This window comes from Oncorhynchus mykiss, chromosome 13 (genome assembly GCF_013265735.2).
Source record: "Oncorhynchus mykiss isolate Arlee chromosome 13, USDA_OmykA_1.1, whole genome shotgun sequence".
Taxonomy (NCBI): Eukaryota; Metazoa; Chordata; class Actinopteri; order Salmoniformes; family Salmonidae; genus Oncorhynchus; species Oncorhynchus mykiss.
The window spans coordinates 38967034-38993802 of NC_048577.1; the positions used below are offsets into that span (position 1 = coordinate 38967034).

The window sequence follows — 26769 nt, forward strand, 5'->3', positions numbered from 1 at the left end:
TCTTCTTCTGCTTGACAACTATTCATTGAAAGACGAGCGATATTCTCAAGTATTTGTGGTGTACGTGTTCAACTGAACGTTCAAGCTTTTTGTTTTTTACTGTCATTTCCACACCTTGACGTCTGATCCATCACTTTGATTGAAATTTTCCGAAGCTAAAAGATGTCTTAACTTGTTCAAAGTAAACCTCAGACACCAAATCCATGCAGAGTGCAACATGAAATGGAGGGTGGAAGCTGCTGCTATGATGTAAGTTGAATGCGAAACATTGTATGGGATTGGTGTGTTGAAGAAGATAAAGTGTACATTGTGTTTCTAAATGGACTTTGATTGAATGATACCGTGGTGTGAAAATCTACCTGGAGATGGATCATGGGTCAGATTCGCATTCCTGTCTCCATTTCTCTGAAGCCCAGCCCTCTCTCTCACACCCAGGAGTCAGTCTGGGCCCACTGTGAGTCATGTGACTGCTGAGGAAGGAGGGGGGAACAGCAGGATAGGAGAGAGAACCTCACCAGACTAAGGTGAGACCCCCTTACCTGCTGAGTGCAGTCCTCTCTCGCCTTCCCACCCATCACCTGCATCTCACCTGAGCTCCTCCTGAGTCTCCATGTCAACCTTCATCTTAGGTAGCCTTCTGGATCGAAAGTCAATGTATGGCTGATGACTGCAATTCATCCCTCAGAATTGATGGTGGAAGATTCTGTGATTCCTTTCCTTCTGGATCTGGTGATGTACTTCATTAACAGCCCTATCTGATTTCACTGTGGTAAAGAAGCCTCTAAACTTGACTCTGCTCCATTTTGTGCCAACCTCAACAAGAATGTTTACTCCGATATTGTGAAGTGCTTCTGAGATACGTTCCATTGTTTTGGTATCAGACTGTCCCTTTAATACCAGTGGATTGACACTTAAGACTCTGGACTCCTCTAAGAGCTTTTGGATAATGTTTGGCCCTGGGCAGTTGGTCTCCACTCTTCTACCTGCGGTCTTCCACTCCTCCGCAGCTCACTTCTTCCCTGCGTTCCCCACAAGACTGGGCTCCCCTCCACAGATCCTGATCCCTGGGCCCCTGATCAGCTATGAGTCCCTGCGGAGTTACTTGCAACCAGAGCCCTGCAAAGAGGCTCTGTTCCTGGCCACACAGGCAGCTGGGATGGGGCAGTTCACGGCCAGCATGGGTGAGTTCCAACCAACAGTCTGCCTTTAGAATGTCAGAATTACTGTAACTTTGGAGAACACATGGATATTTACATTCATGTGTGACAATTTATTACAGATACGTGTTGGCGTATTAGTTGGTGGAATGTGTTTTCTCATAGAGACTCATTGAGCACTATCTAATGGCAGTGTAAATGTTTGCAAAAGATTTTGCTAACAGCTCCTAACTAACAATCAATTATCAAGCACGGTTAAAGAGGGCCTAATGAACGGCGGCGCTAATTATCCAATCTAGAGCCATTAGTTCCTTGTCAACCGTTGGCGATTGTGTAATTGGTGGTTGTGCTGTGCTTTCCAGATGAACAGAGGCCAGTGAAGCAGCGTCGTGCGCGGGCCAACTACAGCAGCTGGCAGCTGGAGGAGCTAGAGAAGACCTTTGAGAACACCCACTACCCTGACGTCTTCATGAGGGAAGCCCTGGCCCTCAGACTGGACCTCATCGAGGCCAGAGTGCAGGTACGGTCCCAACACCCTCTTCCTTACAAACCATTTTCACTAATGCATGAACTCTGATTTCTAGAAGCCATCTTTGTTTCTATCAGCTTTCATGCCACAGTGTTACTGTATTTTATATATATATATATATATATATATATATATATATATATATATATATATATATATATATATATATATATATATATATATATATATATTATTTGTTTATGACTAAAAACTGTTCAGTCTAGTGGATACTGAATTTTTTCTCGAAACTAATGTTTTGCATTGTAAGAGATTTCACTCTCTCATATTCTACATATTACATTGATTCTATTTTCACCAGGTGTGGTTTCAGAACCGCCGGGCTAAGATGCGGAGGCAGCTGAAGTTGCAGGGCCAGCTTGGAGAGCCATTTCCCAGGAAGAACAATGCTGAGGACACAACAGACAAACCCAACAAGAGCTTACCGGAGCTAGAGAGCTCTGACGGCGAGCACTGGGGGAGGAGGCAGGAGAAAGGAAGCTATCCCTGGACTAAAGTACCTCATTCTGCTGTAGTGACCACCCCCATACAGGGTTTGATTCAGGGGCCAGCAGGGGAATGGGAGGTGATGGAAGGGCCCAGTCCAGAAGAGTTCCGTTGCTGTAGCATTGCCAAGCTGAGGGCCAAGGCCAGGGAGCACGAGGCTGAGATCCACAGCACTGTGGCCAGGTCAGGAGGAGGAGAGACATCAGCACTGCAGACACAAACACAGAACACTGACGACAGAGAGAGCAACTGATATGGCTCTTTCTCTCTGCGTGGCTTTTGCAAACAGGTCCCTAAGACCTCATCATGGTTGAGGCAACTTGCCTAAATACTCCATCCTTGGTTTTATTCATTCTGTTATTCAATGAGGATATGAACTAACATTTACAAAAGGTGCTGATTTTTTGTTTAATATTATATGAATGTACTGTGTTTTGAAATGGCATTATTTTTCTGTACTGGACAACTTTTTCTATCAACAATCACGCTAAACATGTATTTTAAATGTTCAGACTAGGAAGAGGTGAATGTTTTCCAAAATATATAGTATACCCATAGTAACATCAAAAAATATATAGTATGTCCACAGCAACATCTTATAAATATGTAGTATATCCACAGCAACATCTTATAAATATGTAATATACCCACAGTAACATCTTATAAATATGTAGTATATCCATAGTAACATCTTATAAATGAATAGTATATCCATAGTAACATCTTATAAATTAATAGTATATCCATAGTAACATCTTATAAATGAATAGTATATCCATAGTAACATCTTATAAATTAATAGTATATCCATAGTAACATCTTATAAATTAATAGTATAGCCATAGTAACATCTTATAAATGAATAGTATATCCATAGTAACATCTTATAAATTAATAGTATATCCATAGTAACATCTTATAAATATATAGTATATCCATAGTAACATCTTATAAATTAATAGTATACCCACAGTAACATCTTATAAATTAATAGTATATCCATAGTAACATCTTATAAATTAATAGTATATCCATAGTAACATCTTATAAATATATAGTATATCCATAGTAACATCTTATAAATTAATAGTATAGCCATAGTAAGATCTTATAAATATATAGTATATCCATAGTAACATCTTATAAATTAATAGTATATCCATAGTAACATCTTATAAATTAATATTATATCCATAGTAACATCTTATAAATTAATAGTATAGCCATAGTAACATCTTATAAATTAATAGTATATCCATAGTAACATCTTATAAATTAATAGTATATCCATAGTAACATCTTATAAATATGTAATATACCCACAGTAACATCTTATAAATTAATAGTATATCCATAGTAACATCTTATAAATTAATAGTATATCCATAGTAACATCTTATAAATTAATAGTATATCCATAGTAACATCTTATAAATTAATAGTATATCCATAGTAACATCTTATAAATTAATAGTATATCCATAGTAACATCTTATAAATTAATAGTATATCCATAGTAACATCTTATAAATTAATAGTATATCCATAGTAACATCTTATAAATATATAGTATATCCATAGTAACATCTTATAAATTAATAGTATAGCCATAGTAAGATCTTATAAATATATAGTATATCCATAGTAACATCTTATAAATGAATAGTATATCCATAGTAACATCTTATAAATATATAGTATATCCATAGTAATATCTTATAAATATATAGTATATCCATAGCAACATCTTATAAATATATAGTATATCCATAGTAACATCTTATAAATTAATAGTATAGCCATAGTAAGATCTTATAAATTAATAGTATATCCATAGCAACATCTTATAAATTAATAGTATATTCATAGTAACATCTTATATATAGTAAATCCATAGTAACATCTTATAAATATATAGCATATCCATAGTAACATCTTATAAATATATAGTATATCCATAGCAACATCTTATAAATATATAGTATATCCATAACAACATCTTATAAATATATAGTATATCCATAGTAACATCTTATAAATTAATAGTATATTCATAGTAACATCTTATATATAGTAAATCCATAGTAACATCTTATAAATATATAGCATATCCATAGTAACATCTTATAAATATATAGTATATCCATAGCAACATCTTATAAATATATAGTATATCCATAACAACATCTTATAAATTAATAGTATAGCCATAGTAACATCTTATAAATATGTAATATACCCACAGTAACATCTTATAAATTAATAGTATACCCACAGTAACATCTTATAAATTAATAGTATATCCATAGTAACATCTTATAAATTAATAGTATAGCCATAGTAACATCTTATAAATTAATAGTATATCCATAGTAACATCTTATAAATTAATAGTATAGCCATAGTAACATCTTATAAATTAATAGTATAGCCATAGTAACATCTTATAAATTAATAGTATAGCCATAGTAACATCTTATAAATTAATAGTATAGCCATAGTAACATCTTATAAATTAATAGTATATCCATAGTAACATCTTATAAATTAATAGTATAGCCATAGTAACATCTTATAAATTAATAGTATAGCCATAGTAAGATCTTATAAATATATAGTATATCCATAGTAACATCTTATAAATATATAGTATATCCATAGTAACATCTTATAAATATATAGTATATTCATAGTAACATCTTATATATAGTAAATCCATAGTAACATCTTATAAATATATAGCATATCCATAGTAACATCTTATAAATATATAGTATATCCATAGCAACATCTTATAAATATATAGTATATCCATAACAACATCTTATAAATATATAGTATATCCATAGTAACATCTTGACATTTTATCCTTAATGTTTCTTTATACTTTGGCTGAACAATTTCAGTGTCTATCATTCACTATCTTGAACTCTTGAACACATGACACAAAGATAACATTGTTATCGTTTCCCAATCCCCACTGAGGTGGTTCATTTTATTGAACCTTTATTTATCCAGGTGAGTCAATTCAGAATAAATTATTTATTTAATAAATTCATGATTTTTCACACCTAAATAAATCTGTACATAATACACGTAAAACTCCGATATACAGTCCTGAGCTTCATCCATCACCTCAGGATCTTTAGATATTCTGCCTTATTACTGGTGACTAAATGCTCTTACATTAGCCATCAGATTAGGGTCAAATCAAAAGAGGAAACGCTCTGATGACTTCTCAATGATCTCATCGATGACAAGCCCAACCCTGGCCGGGGCTATCCTGTTACCTTCACTGCAGACCGAGAGGCAGGATGTCTGCGTGCTGCCACAGGCTCTCGCAGGAAACAATGGAAGTGGCTGAAAAATGACTGCCCCCAATGACAGGAACGCCTTCTGAAGATTACGAGGCAAAACATGTTGTTTTTTGCTGAGAAAGATGAACTTTTTACAACAGTGCTGTCATTTAAATACCTCAGAGAGGCTATCACTGTTTGTATATTTTATCGATATTGTCGAAATGTATATCAAGACGACTAACATATTGTATCGTCTTGAGCTATACTGTATATCGATGTTTTTAAAAAGTACAGTCGACTAAAACATATTTACAGGATGGGACTATAAGAATAGCCTGTATCATCATTATCACTACTTTTCCAGAGTTGACACTATTTCTCCTACTAAACTGTATTATGTTGATTTTCAGAGCATGGAAAGAGCAGCTGTTCCAAGTCTAATGGATTTTCAGCCTCACAGTCAGAGCACTTCCTTCGGGCTTAGACGTTGGCCTTTTTTGTATGGCCAATCTCCTGTATGACATGAACAGCCTTTAGTTCTGTGGAAGAAACATGGGATATGACACCACTTGGCCAAGGTCACTGCAAATTCCAATGCAGAATCTGGGGATATGAATAGGGAGTTGGAAGGATTGTAATGAAAGGAGAATGTAAATCTTGAGTGCAGGGCCGGCCCTAGCCTTTTAGGGGCCCCTTTGACAGCGGAGAGAAACATTTTAAGTTTTAAAGTTAATTTACTAAAATTCTACATATTTTGCCATGACTTATAGCATGTTAATATGATATCTGATTGAGAGTGACTAACAAAATCAAAGGGGGGCCCCTGGAGGTAAGGGCCCCTGCACACATGCCCTTTGTGCCCGGTCGGTAATTAATTTGCCCATGACTACTATACTACAAGTTTAGGTAGCTGGGTAGACTAATTTACCAATCTAAAAAATGCTAGCTGAGGAGTTATTTGGGTGACTGACATAGCAAGAGGAAAACTGTTAACGCACGACGCATCTTGTGTATTCTACTATTCTAAAGCTGAGCATTAAGTAGAGTCCTTGACTCGTTTTTTTTTTAGTTGGGGGCCCCATTAAGGCCGGGGGGGTCGAGCGCCTATGTCATTTGTGCCCAGGGCCGGCTCTGCTTGAGTGTTAGTTTGAGTCTTCTGTATGTTTTCAGAAGTCTCTCTGTAGTCTAACAGTGCCCCCCTCTGGTAATGAAATCTCTTCTCCTTTCATGGGCCTTTTTTCAGTTAGATTTACTCACCTCCTCCGTCCTCTCTTGCCTCCTTTGTAAAGGGAAAAAGGTAATCGAGGACAGTCGGCAAGGAGGGTGAACGTGGATGGAAATGCGTTTACTTGAAATGATACGGTCCTTCTCCACTGACTCGTCATTAGGCAAATTACGTTTACTGGGGTGGATCTCAAAATAAGTGTAAAGTAATCAAAACAAATTAAGTTAGATTTTATAGATAAAACAAACAACAAGTAGAATATTGTTTTTAAATATGTGCATGTTTTTCTCCTCTGACAAATCAATACGCTGATTCAAAGGGGGTGTGGGAGATTTCAAAACCCTTCCGTGGTAAGATACACATGAATATCCTTGATGAAAATTGGCTATTGAGAAGGGGAGGACACTCTTTTGTTTGCCTCCTAACAACTTGACACACTCTTGACCAGTTATCGGTTTCCTGGTCATGGAGGAGAGAGGTCTTTTGCCCAAATGAGAAAACCCCATAGGTATTATTATAACTGTATGTATATTCATTGTCAGCAGGATATTTATTGCCAGTGTGCATTTGCTTCAGTAATAATTAAACTATCCATATCTTTATATTCTGTAGATTTCAAGGCCTGGTAACGCATATTTTGCTATTGTGTTAAAACAATGAATATAAAAAACGTTTTAGTGTAATTACAGTGATACTACACACGTTTTCCCCAATGTATTTTGTTTTCTTTTTTTGGTATGTTGTTCCTACTCTGCATTAGGCTACTTGTATTATTTACACCAAGTAAATGTTTTTTTTTTTTTTTTTTGCTGTTTGTAAATATATCAATGTCCATCTAATCTCTTTGTAGACTATGCATCTAGTTGAGGTCGTCGAGTTCTTGGTGGGTCAGTTTCTCCTATGTTGGGTCATACTCAGACACACTCAAGTTGTTTTTGATTGTTGTCCAATCACAATTAGAGAGTATCCCCCAGTCACTCCATCTTCATTTAGGCCCATCTCATTTGGGTCAAATTTGAAACCACCATTGGTGACCCAAAATGGGTCAGTGGGTCTGGATTCTGAGTTAATTCGTTTCATGGAGACTTTAAGCCTCTTCCGAGTTTGCAACATGTAACTTAAAATATGTATCATTGGTTTTTCGAATGAAAATGTCCCATATGCAAATGACCCATATGCAAATGAGCAAAAAAGGGCTCAGCCGAATCCTTTGTATTCATAGCCTAATTGAGTTGCTCATTAAGGCTTCTACACTAATGTCTGCTCATTAGTGCGTTAATGTAGGCTTATAGCCTATTTTGTCCATCAAAATTATAATGATATTAAAACCACACAGACTTCAACAATAGTGTAAATATTGATTATATATATATATTTCTATACCAATGATTACCTCTCTGAAATAGACTATTCAGGACATAATGCAAATGAATATTTGATAACCGGACAGACACTAAAAAGGACCGATTCATTGCCAACACTGTGATTATTAAAAAGTGCAATTATGTCACGGTGTAAAATTATAATTAACAGCGTTAATTAGGCTACTGAACCAAAGCCTCGCCCCCTTGCGTCACGCCAATATACTTTTTCATGAGCTATGCAATGGTAGCGAATCAGTCGCGACCATCAGCTGATGATTGAACACTGAACTGGCTTTTCTTTCTTGGTAATCGGTATCTTGCTTTCTACTACCTGTACATCACCTGAAATAAGACATAACACCACTGGTTACATACTTCTCTTTTGTATAGATATTTTTTTTCTGGAGTCATTTATTTGACAGGACGCGCTCCGGGAAGGATGGCTGCCATCAAGGCGCTTCAACAGTGGTGCAAACTTCAGTGCGATGGGTACCGAGATGTGGCTGTCATCAACATGACAACTTCTTTTAGGGACGGGTTGGCGTTCTGTGCGCTTATCCATAAGTACAGACCGGACCTAATGTAAGCATTAATATGACTTTAAAATATAGATTTGGCTGAAGAATTGATGTTCAACGTAATGGTTAATCCGGTGCAACAGATCATTAGCAGCTGCAAACAATCAATACTTCCAAACACTTCGATGGGCATTCGCTGCTAAAGCTACAGTTAAAATCGTATGATATTTATGAAAAACCGGCCTCGGCGTTTTCTAAACTCGGTGTTACTTGCCATAACACTACACAGCTGATTTCAAATGATCAAAACTTGATTAGTTGACTTGAATCAGCTGATTTAATGTTAGACGTTTTGGTTTTTGCCCTAACGTTACCGAGTTTGGGAAACCTTAGCCTACTGTCGCCGTACCTTTTTATCAACCAAACAACATTTTAATGTTTTTGTCATTGTCTTCTACTTTGCAAACACATTTTGTAGCTTAGACTATAGCTTCAAATCATGATTTAGAAAAGTAATGTTCTCATGTAACGTTTGGCCTAATGTAATCCCTTGAACACTACATACAATAGAAACGAAGCGCTATTTGCTATCATGTTCTATTTATTTTGAAGGAAAGTATTCCCAGTGGCTTCCTGTCTAACAATGGTGTCGGGAATCCCCCCTCTAGCCAGAGGCTTGACAACATTTTGGTTGAATAAAAAATGTAGTCTATATTTATCTAAGCATGTTCATCAATTAGGCTAGATTAGCATAGGCAAATATTCATAAGTGAATTTTGAACTACGAGTAAGGTATGTTTTTACCATAGTTTCATGTAGGTATGCATGTGATATTTTATTTTTAATCAATACATTGCATAATGTCACATGAATGGAAATGAAATGTGCCCTAGTCAAACTTTTTAGAGTTTCCAGGTTAAGTCAAACATCATTGTTGATTAACAAGAGAACACATTTGATTTTATGTACTAAATGTCTGAAACAGAAAGAAACCTCCCAGCATAACCATTCCCACAAGATTTCTTGCTATACTAGTGGACTAGAATATTATCTTTGATGTATCCCAGAAACCTGGTTATTTTCCTTGAACAGGACACTTAGGCACCCAAACTCACATGGGAATAACCTTTGATCAACCTCTACAATGTGAATTATTAATTTCCCTGTGTTCTATATTCAGAGACTACGACTCCCTGAATAAAGAGGATGTTTTTGACAACAACAACTTGGTAAGATGTTGCATGCATAAATAGACAGTACATCATTACAGTTAAAGGTTGTACATTGACATGACCATACTGAACTGTTTGACCATCTTATCAGGAAGTCAGTTGGTTTGTGTTTGAGGCGATTGCATTGTTACAAATGCATCAAGTCCTTTGTAACATTCATTTTTATTAGTGACGTCTCCAAAGGACTGGAATTGTGCACAAGTCAATTCATGGTTATTTTGATATATATACCTCAGTGTTTCTATTGAACTGGGGCAAACACATTTTGCTCTGAAGGGTGATGTTGAATGCAACTCATGAAAAGAATGTGATGGCTCACCATAAATGTGACCTATTGCTTGTAGCATGCATAGTATGTAAACGCTGTGGCCAAATGCTGAACGTCTTTCCCAGTTGATAACTGAACAACATGGATTCCTAGGATTTCATGTCCCAGGCAAGGTTATTCATATACCAACTGTAGTTTGGGAAACCATCTCTCCTTGGGGTGCTATACAAGGTATGTCCCATGTTGCTGTTTTAATGTGAGGAGAATGTCATCTGCGAGTTGTACGGAACGTGTCAAGTCAGTGAGTGTTATACTGCCTAACAATTCACTTGGTAGTGACTTTGGCTAGTTGCACTCATTTCTATTGATACTTCGACAGATGCCGGCTTAACTATAAACATCAGATACTATGTTTGACTTGGTTGAATTTAACTTGTTGTTAACTCTTTGGAATTATTTGACCAACTGTTTTGTCCCCCCCACCCCCTCTATTTCCTTCATAGCAGGAAGTGTGTTAGGATAAGAATGAGTCAAACAGTGCAGCTGGGACTTGTCCATAATTTAGTTGTTCTCTCTGTGCTGGTTTCCTCTGATTTTGGGGATTACAGACCTCGGTGTTCTATGCTCTCCAGGATCTGTTGCAAAACACTAGCTGCTAGTCGTGCCGATCCCCCACAGCGTCTGTTAAGAACCTGAGTACTAGAAGAGGCTCCCTGGGTTATTCATTATGAATGAGGCTTACTGTTATCTGTGGGCCACTCGATCCGCACGATAAAGGTCCATTTACAAATGTTAGACAGTATGATGAGACAACACTGCTTGAGGGGTTGCATAGGAAGAACATGTTTTAAGCCACACAGAAGAGTAGGTTTTTTTTCTCAGTTTTAGTAGCGCTAGTCTATTTGACTAACCAACTAGGAAGGAATTCCCCCATGGTGGAGTCCAAACACCAATGTTGTGTAGCTACTTCTTTTTATTCTGCGGTAATCCCATATACATTGACAGTAGTCTTTATTTCATGACAAGGAGGTCCCAGTCCTTCATGTGTGTCAGGTTTCTCTCAGTGGTGGGTATCTGTCACTACAGACTCAAATATGCATTTGTTTTGTCCAGACTCTGTTTTGTACAGCAACAATGGGCAGTTCCGTTTCTGTTATACAGAGAATCTCACAAATGTAGAAGTTGTTTGGCCTTTCTCCTCCTCCAACACGAACGGATATGCCGTTCTGCAAGGCTGTACTTTAACATTTTAATGAGCACATCAGGTTGATCCCAAACAATGCCCCGTTGTCCTTCTCCATCCTTGTTCCCAGGGCTGAGTGTGCACAGGAAATGTGCTATTCATTATTCACCCCCTGTCCAGACCTCCCCGGCATGGGGCCACAAACAGCTGCTGGCTGGACTTCACTATTTTATATTTCTGAAGAGACCATTTTGTCTGGCTTGTTTACAGTTAAATTAAGTAGCTGCTTTGTATTTTAAGAAACACTCAAGAACTTTGGGAAAGTGTTATTCAAATGATGTAAGATTTTTCCTTATTACTTCTGCTTTGTAAGTCTTAAAAGTTAACAGTTTGTAAACATGTACAATGTTATGTGTTCTGCTTGCTAGGGGGAACTCCAATACACCTGACCCCTAATTGTTGTCTCTATGACTTTAGGGTTGGTTAATAAAACAAGTGTTTATTTCTAACTTCAGGCTTTCCGGGTTGCAGAGGACAAGCTGGGGATCGCTGCTCTGCTGGATGCAGAGGACATGGTGGCCCTGAGGATCCCAGACCGACTGAGCGTCCTCACCTACGTCTCACAGTACTACAACTACTTCCACGGACGCAACCCTAGTAAGACTGTCTTGACTTGAGGCAGCTTCGTTACATTGGAGCACTAGCCTATATGTTGCACTTTAAGTGTTTTCTTTCCTGGTGCGGTGTTACTTAAGGTGATTGTGAGAAATACACGCGTTGTGTTAAATTGGGTGAAAACATTGCTTCAAACCCGTTTAGTGAAATGTGCCTGTCCTTACAATCAGTAGTACATTTAAAACTTGTCAAATGTTTTTCAAATGGTTTAGGGTTATTGGTTTAAAAGATAGTATATTCAAACTATTTCAGTTTCACAAAGCATCTCTACTGAGCTATTGGTTCAGGTATTGTAGACTAGAGTATTGTGGCTCAACCCTCTGCTTTCTGATAGCCAATGTTGTTTTTTCCAGTTGGAGGGGTGGGTGCTGTGAAAAGACCAGCTGAGGGCTCCAAGGAGGAGCCGTGTGGAAAGAAGAACCTCCCGGTGGTGGCCAAAACCATAGTGTCTAAAATGGCTATAGAGAATCGCCAACCTCCCTCTCTCATGGTGAAAACCTCCCCCAAAGCAACCAGAGCTGCTGTTCAGGTACAAATGGTTCTTTAATGTCTATTTAAAGAAATATATATATATACACACACACTTTTTTGTATATATATATATATATATATATATATATATATATATATTTCTTTAAATATATATATATATATTTCTTTAAATATATATATATATATTTCTTTAAATATATATATATATATTTCTTTAAATATATATATATATATTTCTTTAAATATATATATATATATTTCTTTAAATATATATATATATATTTCTTTAAATATATATATATATATATTTCTTTAAATATATATATATATATATATATTTATATATATATATATATATATATATATATTTCTTTAAATATATATATATATATATATATATATATATATATATATATTTCTTTAAATATATATATATATATTTCTTTAAATATATATATATATATATATATATATATATTTCTTTAAATATATATATATATATATATATATATATATATATATATATATATATATATATATATATATATATATATTTCTTTAAATATATATATATATATTTCTTTAAATATATATATATATATATATATATATATATATATTTCTTTAAATATATATATATATATATATATATATATATATATATATATATATATTTCTTTAAATATATATATATATATATATATATATATATATATATTTCTTTAAATATATATATATATATATATATATATATATATATATATATATATATATTTCTTTAAATATATATATATATATATATATATATATTTCTTTAAATATATATATATATATATATATATATATATATATATATTTCTTTAAATATATATATATATATATATATATATATATATATATATATATATATATATATATATTTCTTTAAATATATATATATATATATTTCTTTAAATATATATATATATATATATTTCTTTAAATATATATATATATATATATACACACTATATATACACTTGTTTTGTGTGTATGTGGACACCCCTTCAAATTAGTGGATTTTATTTCAGCCACACCCATTGCTGACAGGTGTATAATTTCAAGCACACAATGCAATCTCTGTAAACAAACATTGGCAGTGGAATGGCCTTACTGCAGAGCTGAGTGACTTTCAATGTGGCACTGTCATAAGATGCCACCTTTCCAACAAGTCAGTTTGTAAAATGTCTGCCCCGCTAGAGCTGCCCCAGTCAACTGTGAGTGCTGTTATTGTGAAGTGGAAACGTAAAGGAGCAACAATGGCTCAGCTGCGATGTGGTCAGTCACAGAACAGGACTGCCGAGTGCTGTAGCGTGTAAAAATCGTCTTTCCTCGGTGGCAACACTAACTACAGAGTTCCAAACTGCCTCTGGAAGCAACGTCAGCACAATAACTGTTCATAGGGAGCTTCATGAAATGGGTTTCCATGGCCGAGCAGCCACACGCAAGCTTAAGATCGCAATGCCAATCGTTGGCTAGAGTGGTGTAATGCTCGTTACCATTGGACTCTGGAGCAGTGGAAATGCTTTCTCTGGAGTGACGAATCACACTTCACCATTTGTCAGTCCAACGGTTGAATCTGAGTTTGGCCAGCAACGCTAACTGCCCTAATGCGTAGTGCCAACTGTAAAGTTTGGTGGATAAATAATGGTCTGGGGTTGTTTTTCATGGTTTGGGCTAGGCCCCTTAGTTCCACTGAAGGGAAATCTTAACGCTGGTTTGTCAAGCTCGGTGTGGAAAAACCTGACTGACCTGCACAGACCCCTGACCTTAACCCCATCGAACACCTTTGGGATGAATTGGAACGCCGACTGCAAGTCAGGCCTCATCACCCAACATCAGTGCCCGAACTCACTAGTTCCTGCAGCAATGTTCCAACATGTAGTGGAAAGCTTTCCCAGAAGAGTGGAGGCTGTTTTAGCAGCAAAGGGGGGAGCAACTGCCTACTAATGTCCATGATTTTGGATTGTGTTGTTTGACGAGCAGGTGTCCATACTTTTGGTCATGTGTATCTAAACTCAGCAAAAAAAGAAATGTCCCTTTTTCAGGACACTGTCTTTCAAAGATAATTTGTAAAAATCCAAAACTTCACAGATCTTCATTGTAAAGGTTTTAAACACTGTTTCCCATGCTTGTTCATGAATTGTTTATGGTTCATTGAACATGCACCCGTGGAATGGTCGTTAAGACAATAACAGCCTACAGACGGTAGGCAATTAATGTCAGTTATAAAAACTTAGGACACTAAAGAGGCCTTTCTACTGACTCTGAAAAACACCAAAAGAAAGATTCCCCGCTCATCTGTGTGAACATGCCTTAGGCATTCTGCAAGGAGGCATGAGGACTGCAGATGTTGCCAGGGCAGTAAATTGCAATGTCCTTGCAGTGGCAGACCACATGTAACAACACCTGCGCAGGATCGGTACATCTGAAAATCACACCTGCGGGTCAGGTACAGGATGGCAACAACAACTGCCCGAGTTACACCAGAAACGCACAATCCCTCCATCAGTGCTCAGACTGTCCGCAGAAGGCTGAGAGAGGCTGGACTCAGGGCTTGGACGCCTGTTGTAAGACTGGTCCTCACCAGACGGCACCGGCAACAACGTCGCCTATGGGCACAAACCCACAATCGTTGGACCAGACCGGACTGGCAAAAAGTGCTCTTCACTGACGAGTCGTGGTTTTGTCTCACCAGGGGTGATGGTCGGATTCACGTTTCTCATCGAAGGCATGAGCGTTACACCGAGGCCTGTACTCTGGAGCGGGATCGATTTGGAGGTGGCGAGTCCGTCATGGGGCGGTGTGTCACAGCATCATCGGACTGAGCTTGTTGTCATTGCAGGCAATGTCAATGCTTTGCATTACAGGGAAGACATCCTCCTCCCTCATGTGGTACCCTTCCTGCAGGCTCATCCTGACATGACCCCCCCCCCCCCCCCCCCCCCCCCCACCAGCCATACTGCTCTTTCTGTGCGTGATTTCCTGCAAGACAGGAATGTCAGTGTTCTGCCATGGCCAGCGATGAGCCCGGCTCTCAATAGCAAGAACTGGCAAATCTGGTGCAGTCTGAGGCGGAGATGCACAGCAGTACTTAATGCAGCTGGTTGCCCCACCAGATACTGACTGACTTTTGATTCTGACCCCCCCCCCCCCCCCCCCCTCTGTTCAGGGACACATTATTCCATTTCTGTTAGTCATGTCTGTGGAACTTGTTCAGTTTGTCTCAGTAGTTGAATCTTGTTCTGTTCATACAAATATTTACACATGTTAATTTTGCTGAAAATAAACGCAATTGACGGGGGGGTTAGTTTACATGACAAACACTTTTTTTTTTCTTCTCTCTCTTCCACAGAAGACTGAAGTTTTGGTGGAGAGGTCCAATAAGACAGGCACTCTCAGCAGTAAATGTGTTGTGTGCAAATGCCACGTTCATCTGGTCCAACGGCACTTTATCGAGGGGAAGCTTTACCACAGGAGCTGCTTCAAGTAAATGTCCACTTTAAACATAGAAACCAGCTCCACCATTATGGTTCAAACGTGTTGACACCTTTTTATGTTGCACCTTTCACTAGGTGCAGTGAATGCTCCATCGTCCTCCTGGCTGGGGCCTATAAACCAGGGAAGGAGCCAGGTATCTTCATCTGTAATGATGACCATAACACTAAGAATGGCTGCAACGAGCCTCCCTCCTCTGGGGTTGTCATCAAAACCGGATGCCCAAGCACCAAAGTTGAATCCAAAAGTGACACCAGCAGAGTCCAGTCTGTCTCTTGCTCCACCTCTGTGCCTTCGACCCCCATCAGGGTGGTCTTGAAGCCTGTGGAGACCACCACCCCAGCTCCCCAACCCTGGACCAGCTCGGCCCAGAGAACCCAGGCAGCGCGGCAGAGGTTCTTCCAGTCATCTACCTCAACCTCCAGCAGCCAGAAGCCCCCAGCCCCCTCAGGACTGCCGAGGGTACCCCTGAGTCCTGAGGAAGAGAAGAACCGAGCCAGGGCTGTCATTACCCAGAAACTAGCTGAAGCGAACTGTAACAACAATAACACCAGATATTTTGTTATCCGACCAGCAGAAAGAAGGTGAGTAAAGGCCTATGTGTTTACCTATAGGCTTTTAGTCTTGTTCAAGTGTGCACAGCCACAGTTCATATAATTTTGTGGATGTCAGCTATTACTAAATGTACATTTCCAAAACTAATGGTGATAGTATTGCTTCCCAGGTTTGGAGATGTGCTAAGCTCAGCTGACCTCCCCAGCTGGAAGCAGGCTAAATGTGGGCCAAGCACAGCAGGACAACTCTTCACCAGCCCCACCAGCAATAAGGAATTGCTTAACACAGTCAACAAAGCCAGCGCCAGACCAACAACTGTATCCTTCAGCACCAAAGGCAAGCTTTTTCAATTCCATTTCATTTTCAGAACTTTTTTTATCACGATCATGTTTTTACAATAGGTCATAGGGGAAACTTCAAAAGCTGGAACGCTTTCGATTACCTTGTTGTTAATGCAAGGGTGTAGCCACGAACAGCATTTCCATACAGTTTAACAAAAGTCTGTTTTGAAGTGCATGAAAATAAGATGAGCTGCTAGTGCATTAGCAGTCTTTACTAACAGCCACTTTTTATTTAGTTATCCCATCTTGTTTAGCCCTTTTTAAATGTTTTTATTTTTTTTAACATTAAATAGAATTGTAGAATTTAATAATGAGCTTGAATCATCCACTCTCCTTTCAAAATGTATGTCTCTTTGGCAGTAAGTGCAGACCGTGCAGAGGCTCCTGTTAACTGGCGATCAAAGCTCAAGCCTGTTAAAAATGGACCAGGACTGAAGTAAGTCTGGACTGCTCATCTGTTAATCAACCACTTTCTCTTTCTAATCCTGTACATCCACACCAAGGGAAGGCAGGTATTGTCACCCGGGTGAGAGATTAAATTATATATCTGATCTGGAGAGCTAACCAGTTGGGCGTCCATGTATCCACTCCTCCAGCCTCCGGATTCATCCTGCCTCGCCCTGCTCCGTTATGGCTGATTGGCTCAAATTGCAGCCACTCTCCTCCCCCATCCTCACAAGTCCCAAGGAGTGCTATGCCTGACATGAACCCTAGTGCAAAACTAACTAGTTTCCCCAGAGTTCCCTCTGATGACCCCCTCCACTATTTTCTCATCTCCATTATTTCTAAATGTTTAAGGTGAGGTTGAATGTTCTGTTTGTACTTACTGTATGTTCAATCCAAATTGGTTGATTTTCAGGGGAAAGTCCAATCTTTTCCTGCTCCTTACATGCACCCTCTTTCTCCAGGACCTCTGACTCTGAGGACCATGCGATCATTGTTGAGCAACCCAAACCTGAAGCCATCTCGAAGTCTTTCGCTACTAGTATCATCGTCAACATCAGCTCTACCTCTCCTCCGATTCCCCCAGCAGCCTTCAACCCTCCTCCACCTGGCCCGGTGTCTCACAGCGCTCCGTCTCCCAAGCAGCCCCATTGCGGCTCTGGAGGCTTGGGTACCTGCTTTTTATTATCTTATCCTCTATAGTTGGCAGAGTAGTGATTTAGTGTTTCATAAATGATTGAGTAAACATTTTCGATGACTTGTGATTTTTTAAATTATCACGCTTCACCTTCTAGGTACTAAAAATGGGAATTATTCTACTCCTCTGTTGTCCACTCCTCCCCTGGTTCCTGTCTGGCACAGGGTTCCCACTCCCAATAGGCCTCACCACAGCTCTGCGGGATCGGGTAAAGACAAGAACTCCGTTCAGTGATTGCATCACAACAATGTATTTGGAGTCTATATTTTGCAGTTTATTAATCGGTTACACTTTGTTTTATTTTTTAGGCTCAACGGATGTCAATTATTCTCCCCCTATGTCTCCTAAACCGCCTCGCCAGGGTTCCACAGGTTACTGGGCCTTCACTTTCTATTACCAGACATTGTCTCAACCATTGTTTTAATTTGTTTTTGTTATGTCTTAGCCTGTTTATTTTCAGAAGTTAAGTCTTATGTGACAATGGCTCCCTGAGTGTCAGCCATTAAATATGTAATAATCCTATTCTTTCTACCTCTTAGGCTCCAAAAATGGAAAGTATTTGTCACCCACAAACACCTCCCAGTCTGAAACGAGGTCCCCCTCAGTAAGTTGTCAGTTATGTCTCATACATAAATAGTGGCATGTTACTAGAGCTTATCAGAGGCAATAACTATCCTATGTGAAAATATGTAATATTCTTATGAAATTCAGGTCATAGTTAAATAATTACACAGGATTAGCAATTGGTGGTGACACAAAGTTTTTCTTTGTTTTGTTCAATGTAAGTCCCATCATATCCCCATGGACCAGATAGTGAAGGAGCTGTGTGAGATTGGAGACAGCCTGGGTGAATTGGAAAGGAAGGGAGTGGAGATGGAGAAGAGGCTTCGCAGCTGTGAGGAAGGTACTTGCCTTGGGACTTCCCTTGACTCCCAGTGTTTCTCCTTCCTTTGTTGATGTTGACTAATAGCGATTGTTTATTTGCCAAAGCAAGTGGGAGAGAGGTCCTCTGCATACACTTTCTCCCTTTGACATTTAGGTAAGTTATTGGTTTTGACACTAGTCTGGCTTTTGAAGGACTTAACTGTGTGCAGAATTGCTTGTCGTTTATGTTAAAGAAGACGGACCATGTTTCAACCTTAACTGGGTCTTTTTTCAGGACAGGATTTTGAAGGACACCATGGGAGAATCTCAATTGCGTACTCCTCGCCTCAACCCATTGGATGAGAAAGCCAGAAGCCCCTCCCCTCTGACCTTCTCCTCCAATGGTTTTTGAGAAGGGGAGAGGATGCAAGGAGTATGCAATTGAGATTCTCCCCCTCGATCAATGTTTATTTCCAAGTTAACTTCCAAATAGACCAGCCTTTATGATTAGATATTTATTAATGTACTTCAATTGAAATGGCCCAGTCCCTCCACTTCTCAGTTTTGAGTTGTGCTCTGATGGTGAGCATGTTATCCCTGTGTTGTGAAGTTCTATTAGTTAATGTGACGACTGTTGCTCATCGAGTGATTACAAGTTTTTCTAATTGCGTGATTAACTGAATCAAGCAATTATTAACTCATTAACCTGGGGCACCAGGTTAGTTTTTATTGAGTTTCTATTTCCCAAATTAACTCAAAGAATATCGATTTTACAACAGCCGCTAATTAACCAGTTACCTCTACAATCTCGCTCTGAACGTCGTATAGTCTGTGAATCTGCACGGACCCGGGGTCTCACCAATGAGTTCGTACCACACCAATCTTAGTTGAATATTTATTCACTAAAAAGCTAAAATGATGATAAAAGATATACTACGTTCTAATCAATAGCCTATAAGGTGTAACGGGCCATAACACTATGGTGAGTGTTACCCAAAATGGGGATTTCAAAGAGAGGAAAAAGAAAGTACACGAGAGAAATATACATTTGGGTGAATTTGTCAGCTATGCTTATTCTAACCCTAGCCTTGCCCCAAACTGCCGCTCTTATGGGTCAGAATATAATGATGTAATTATGTGGGGAAGTTCTCTGTGGATTCTCCGTGTGGACCATTCAGGCTGCTCGATGACGCACTTCTCCGTCGCACCTTTCTGGTCGTCCTCACGATGTCCGTGTCCTTTTGGCTTAGGAGTCTGTTCCTTCACCCTTACTCTGGAAGGGGTCTTCTGAAGACAGACGGCTCTGTAGCTCAGAGCTCACAGCGTTGGAATGAAAGTGTAGATACCGCGATTCGATGTGAGATGGAGGCTAGGTGGTTCGACTTGAATTCACCCACTTAGACACAGCTACTCATCTGTTGCTTGGGTAGAAAAATATTTATTTGTCTTCAAACTTGTTTTGGGTTCGTTGACTTTTTAGACCTTTAGCTGCAGCTTGGGTCACGCAGTCTTCCCTGTAAATTCTTTACTCACAGGTTTTATACCCTTGGGTCAGAAGTGTGCGTAACTGCCTTTAGGGCAATTCACTGGGCGTACCCAGTTAAGAGCAAGGTTTTTCTCAAATCCGATTTTAGACAACTAACTTAACATTTCATCTTTACCAAAACATTCCCTTTGATTTGGACGTTTTCCACACAACGTACAATGTATAAACATCAAACATGTACTAGGAAAACTCTTCACGTTACAATGTTTTCGTAATAACGCCATCGATTAACCGTTAATAACAAAACAAAAATGACATACATTTTCATATTCCATCTATAGTCATGACCACCATTGTGGCTGACGGAAACCATTGTTCCAAAGTCCCTTTATTTCATGTTTAATGTTCTGAGGCTGGTTCTCCATAGTAACAGGACAAAGGAATTTGTCTGTGGCCTGAGATTTACCAGAGGCATGAGGTCATAAAACCCCCACATCTTCAGACCCCTAGATCTCTCCTCTGTTGGGGTTTAGAGATAATATGTAGGGTTGTGGTCTCCTGTAACCTGACCTGATCAGGACAGTCATGACACCTGCTAGCCCACCTGGGATTTTACACAGGAATCCAAACCCACACAGCCTGGAGGGGAGAGGTGTGACTGCCGAACAGGTTCCATTTCCCTTCTCCACGGCCCAATGAGGCGAGAGGCGGGCACAGCCCACATGGGGGCACCTTCTCCCTCTCTGATACTATCCATCCCCCTTGAGTGATAGAGGTAGTGGTGAATAGCTGACCAGCCCCAGAGACTGACTGTGGCTGCAGACAGAGCAGGGGCAGTAGGGGGGCCTGATTGCTCTGCTCAAGGTCACCATCTGGGCACAGTTATATTAATATTATTATCCGGTTCACTGCTTAACTCCTTCCCTCACTCCTTACATGCTCCTGGCTGTCCTGCTGATAGGAGGCAGGGGGAGTTAATGGGACTCTTCTCTCTGTCCCAGGCCAGTTTGTACTATTGGTTGTGGCTGGTGTGTTTGTATACACACAGCCCTTAGGCACTGACAAAGGCTCAATGTGCATGTTGGACTGGAACAATGTGATTAATTTGTTCATAAGTCTTGCACAAATAAATGTCATTTTTTTAAATGTATTGCCAATGAACTTCCTTGACACTGGCCTTTTGCAGAGGGCAAGGGGGACATTTTGATGGACCCTCTGATGGTTGACTGGTTCAACCTGATCCGAAAGAAGCAGACCTACATTAGGAGGGAGTCAGAGCTTGTGTACATGTGAGTACTTGTCAAGTTAAATGTTACCCTAATGCATATGCACTATTTTGGATTTACAATGGCTTAAACATCACTTATTGCATTTGTCAGAGTGAAGACTCAAGACCTGGAGGGGCAGCAGCCTGGGGTGGAGGGTGAGCTGCGCAGACTGTTGGAGAAACCAGGTAGGCGGCACAATGCTCACACAGCACCTCAACTGTTCACTTTACATCCCCCTAACAGATCAGCAGCTACCGTGTTGTAGTGTCGTGCTCCTATGTCAAACACAGGTCTTCTTATCCCTGGTATCACAGATCATCTGAAGTCTACAGAGGAGCGTCGGCGAGAGAACGGGCTGATGGAGAGGTTGATGGAGATTGTGAACGGTAGAAACGCCATTGTAGAAGGACTGGATGAAGACAGGCTCAGGTAGGGAAATGGTGCAACTTTATTGTTTGTACAATTTGTGAGTTGTGACCCATTTTCTTTTTTAAATGTGAGTAGCATTTCAATATCTGCAATGGTCTCAAGCAGTGACTGGAATGCCACTGAGGTCAAGCTGGATGTCTAACTTGAAAAACCTAAACATGTTCTCCATTTTTAGGGAAGACAAAGAGGATCAGCAGTTGAATGAAATGATGCAGACTCTTGGTGAGTATTTAAAGTGGTTGATTTAAAATGCCCCTGTCTTTAAACCCTGGGATGTTCCTTGCTTAATGTCATTTCCTCTCTTTGTTCTGGTGGACAGGACTTAAACAATCCAAAATCAAGAGGAAGTCTTCCTTCAAAATGCTGTTTAGACACAAAAGTAGTAAAAAGGTCACTGTGAGGGATCCAGGGACTGCGTTTTGATTGCTCTGGGGTGGGGGGTGAGGTATGCGTTTTCCCATGTCTGGATTGTTTTTATTTGGGTTTATATTTTCAAGTGATACGGCGTGTGTATACCAACTTGTGTTCATGGTGGTATTTGAGCTCAGCTAATAAGTAACAAGAGTGTATGTTGCTGAGCCTGAAAGATCTGAAGGTCTAAGACCAACTTTTTTTCAGCTACATATCACATCAAGTTGTTTCGTCTCGAAGGTTTGTTTAGAAATGTTTTTTTTGTTTGAGGAGACTCCAGGCTTTCACTCTTCATTTAGTGTTCTTGAGATGGGTCTCATGACACTTGACTGATCATAATGTTCTGTTCCTTTTTGAGTTAGTGTATATCTAAGGGATCACAATTTAGCTCATGGTTTGCTTAACTTTGTTAGTTTTTTTTTTCCCCCACACGTCTAGGTTGGGATTGTTGTGAAGAGGTGTTCAAGAGTCACTGTTAGAATAAGTCCAATGCAAAATAATGTAACTGGTATTGTTGCACCGGATAATGGTGAAAGAGAATCCATATCACTGTTAAATTGTTAGTATCAAAAGTGAAGCTTGCCTTTGAGTGATGTTTTTAGCTCCAGTATGTCCAATTTAATACCAATGTATTATGCTTCCAAAAAGTGTTATTACAAACCTTGAGTAACATTTTGAGTGAAATCCATCTGTAGACCAGTGAAGTGGTAAGCAGCGTTCTACGCTACCTCAGTTGAAAGGCTGTATTTCTTCTGTCGTGCTGTAGGTGGCACCATGGTTTTACCGTACACGAACCGGGCAGGAACCTGAATCCAATTCACCACAGTACAGACAGCTAATTTTATAAATGCTGCAAAAAGTTAAAATTCTGCTGATGCAATAACATTGTGAAAGCTTACGTAGAACAGTAGCTCATAAACTAATGGTTGCATTGAGCTTTTAATCTTAAACCTGGTTTAATTAAACATATATTAGTATAGAATTATCTACTGAAGCATTGTTTATGCCTGGTCCATTATTGCAATGTTTTAAGTGAACATTGTTGGCTTTTGGAGTCATCTGTGAAAATGCTGTTTGAGGTCTGCACAGGTCCCAATGTCTCGTGACTTTTTAAAATTTGGAAGAATGTTAAATGAATGTGCATAATGTGTATTTATATTTTTAATTGAGTTTGCTGTCCAATAAATAATTTGAACATCCTTGGTTTTGAAAGCACTCATATCTAACTTTTTAATGTCTTGTAGAATTTAACTGTAGGCCTTTTAAATAAAAAATTTAAAAAATAAATAAAAATAAACTTTTTTTTTTTTTACTTTAAGCAATTCTCGGCCTTGATATTTTATAGTTTCAATTAACGTGTCCCTTGATAAACTGTAGGATGTTTTTTCAATATGATTTGATTTATTCACATGCGAGACTGTTCAGTTCCTAATAAAACATCTAAACTGATCCTCGAGCTCTCTCTCATAGAAGCACAAAGTTACAGCCTGATTTTTACCGCACAGACCACAGTCCTCATCCAACATGTTTTGGTTCTGGACCAGCTATGCCGGGACCCTACTTAAGTATCAAAGCTCAGAAGTGATCATTTGGAGCGATGTACTTTCCTGCATTTAATATGGGTTTTAGGGAAGTCATTAAGATTTGTTCACGTCAATATATTTGCAGCTACTTATAAATGACATATCCCCAATTTGAAGATGCATGAAATTGTGATCACAAACTTGGAACGGCATCTTTCTAGCTGAGAGGAACTGGGGATGGTATTGGTGCAGTACACCATGTGTGATGTAGGTGACAGTCAAGACAGAATACGTGTGATCGAGTTAATTAAAGCTTTGCGCCCCATCTACTGCAAATGCTTGCGCTTCTGCAATTAAGAATCAAAGGCGAGGGCTTAGTGTCAGGGGGGTGTCTAATACATGGTTTTAACAGGAATGGGACCTGATTTGCCAGGCTCCTAGCGACAAGCATTAACAGCGGCCTCAAATTAGAGGGCCATTAATATTCATAAGTAAAACAATTCGTCCTGTGAATGTGCTGAAACTAAATCCTCTGAGGTGAGCTTTTGTGTCCACACTGTCCATCAAAATGTGCCATCACTGATGGAGTGGTTCATCTTTATGAAAGGGTGGCAATAATGTGTTGTACTGGCGCTGACAAAATACACGTTATACTGACTTAGTCAGGGTTTTACATTCAATTCATTTAAATTATTTGTTACAAGGACTTTGCTGTACTCTACATTGTATTGCATCCTTAGGCATGTTTTACAATCAAATCCACTACCCATCTATAGTGTAATTTATATTTGATAGTTTGTCATAATTGGTATAATAACAAGGCACCAGTAAGCATTTGAGGGCCTATGGGTTAAAAACCCCTGTATAAAATGTGTGTGTGTGCGCGCGCGTTGTACTCATTCAGAGGGCCAGTCTATGCCACTAGCCTGTAATTATGATCCTCGAGGTAATTTTATCAGGCTCATTAGCTCTGATGAGTAAACGAGAAGCGTGCCTCTAATTTATTGGCCATCCAGGCAGGAGACTTAATTCTCATCAGAGATCATAATATTTGTACAGAGAGACCGACATGTTCTATGAGTTGCTAGGCTGTAAGAGCAACACTAAGTGAACGGGAAAGACTTTATGACTTATCATCATACTGTAGTTGCAACACTTTTAGTGGACTGACACTATAACCAATGTGCTAAAAGTTGTCATTAGATGTGCTAAAACCGCGGTCTAACCCACATCACATTAATTTAATCTTAAAGCATTATTTCAAATGAAAGTTGTTTGTCTAGTCATTTGATTGTAAATGCATGTGTACAATTAGATTCTCAATATGGCAAACCGAATCGCATTGTTTTGTTCACAGCTTTACTTCAATGGAGAATATATATATATTTTTTGTGACGATACTTCTTGTGTCAATGTTTTGAGAGAGCCGAGGTAAATATGCTCACAATTTCGGTGTGTAGAAATTTGCATTGAGGAGAAATGATGTATGCTGGCTACTGGAAATTAAATATATAAAGTACATGACTGGTAGACTTGACAAGTGCAGCTTTCATCCATCTCAAATGAATAATTTTCACTTCCCTTAAACATCCCTAATCCAACCATGTTATCAGTGGGCATGCAGGATTCTGCCTGACTTTCTGCTCAACGCCACAGCAACTTTTAACTTAACAGAGATTCTGCAATGCAGTTGCTTTACCACAGGGTCTTATAAAACTCTCACACTTATCCGTTTCCTGCTGGTTTTGTGGATCAGTAAAATTCCCCTCGCAACACAATGTACATAACGTAAGTCTTAATAGATGCCAGAACGTCTCACTCTCCTCAGACTATGTGCTGGCTCGGTGGATGACGGACTTCACTGTATTTTTACCTGTGACTCACATTTGGCTGAAAACCCAGAGGATGGTCTCCAAAGAAACCTAGGAACAGAATTTGGCCTTTGGTCCTTTTTGATATCAGAAAGTGTGCTAAACATAAGTGAGACATATTTGGCATTTCAGATGTTTAGTAAAGGGATGTATTAAGTGATTTTAATGTTGAATTCCAGTCTGCTGTGCAAGAACAGTTTGGTTGGTGTAATGTTTTCGTGATATCCCCATATGAAGACAGTGACGTCTTCGCCACAATATTTCATTTTTTTGAATTATGCCGGTGTATTCCAGTATCTAAAGACTGTGATAAACAATTTAATGAGTAATTTCTGTTTACATTGCATAAGTCCTGTTTGATACCCTCTAATATGAAGGGTTGCGGTACCGTCTACCTTTTTTTCAATATCCACTTTCACAGAACCCCTCAGTTTGCGATAAGAATATTAACCTCGTCAATTTCAGGTAACTTTCAACGCTTTAACATCTTGTCTTAAAGACCTACATGTTAGCAGGAGTCTCAGCCCTGGCATTTAGTGACATTTTAAGCCTTTTAACAGAATCCAGACAGGGATTTGCCGTTTCCGCCAAAGGAAAATAATTTTCTACCCTTTATTTTTCAGAAATTGTGGGCAGGGCGATTAAGTGAAACAAACGTGTAGTAGAAATAGAAGTCTTGTAAATGATTTTAGTAAATATTTGTATTATATTGCTACAGTAATTATTGCAGTCAGGCAATTACTTCATTTGGTAAAAGCTATTTTCCACTGCCTTTTCCATCAACCATTCCTTTCATGTCCATGCCTCTAAGGTCAGAGGTCAATGCAACTTCGACAGTGTTTCTGTGTAACTGAGCACTCTTTACAGTATGGTACAATATGTTCCCTTCAGACTCCT

The 26769-nt window shown here is 38.8% G+C and overlaps 2 protein-coding genes across 5 annotated transcripts; both read left to right on the top strand.

Moving 5' to 3' along the window:
• Positions 1-484: 484 nt before the first annotated feature.
• Positions 485-3210, top strand: LOC110487539 (paired mesoderm homeobox protein 2-like). The gene is made up of 3 exons (XM_021559453.2): positions 485-1181; positions 1520-1677; positions 2006-3210. Exons 1-3 carry the CDS (start codon positions 947-949, stop codon positions 2441-2443), a joined length of 831 nt encoding a protein of 276 aa, XP_021415128.2. The 5' UTR covers positions 485-946; the 3' UTR covers positions 2444-3210.
• A 5046-nt stretch (positions 3211-8256) lies between these two features.
• LOC110486306 (MICAL-like protein 2) lies at positions 8257-23927 on the top strand. Of its 4 annotated transcripts, none has more exons than XM_021557795.2 (19): positions 8257-8383; positions 8469-8660; positions 9777-9825; positions 11795-11936; positions 12308-12483; positions 15841-15974; positions 16061-16567; positions 16708-16874; positions 17240-17315; positions 17788-17993; positions 18118-18228; positions 18329-18391; positions 18560-18624; positions 18807-18924; positions 21557-21659; positions 21750-21823; positions 21953-22067; positions 22243-22289; positions 22387-23927. In XM_021557795.2, the coding sequence occupies exons 2-19, from the start codon at positions 8518-8520 to the stop codon at positions 22488-22490; spliced, it is 2400 nt and encodes a 799-aa protein (XP_021413470.2). In that variant the 5' UTR covers positions 8257-8383; positions 8469-8517; the 3' UTR covers positions 22491-23927. The 4 variants fall into 4 exon arrangements, with proteins under 4 accessions (XP_021413470.2, XP_021413471.2, XP_036796910.1 ...); XM_036941016.1 differs by having other exon boundaries at positions 8373-8390; XM_021557796.2 differs by having other exon boundaries at positions 8305-8660; positions 12308-12444.
• Positions 23928-26769: the final 2842 nt, after the last annotated feature.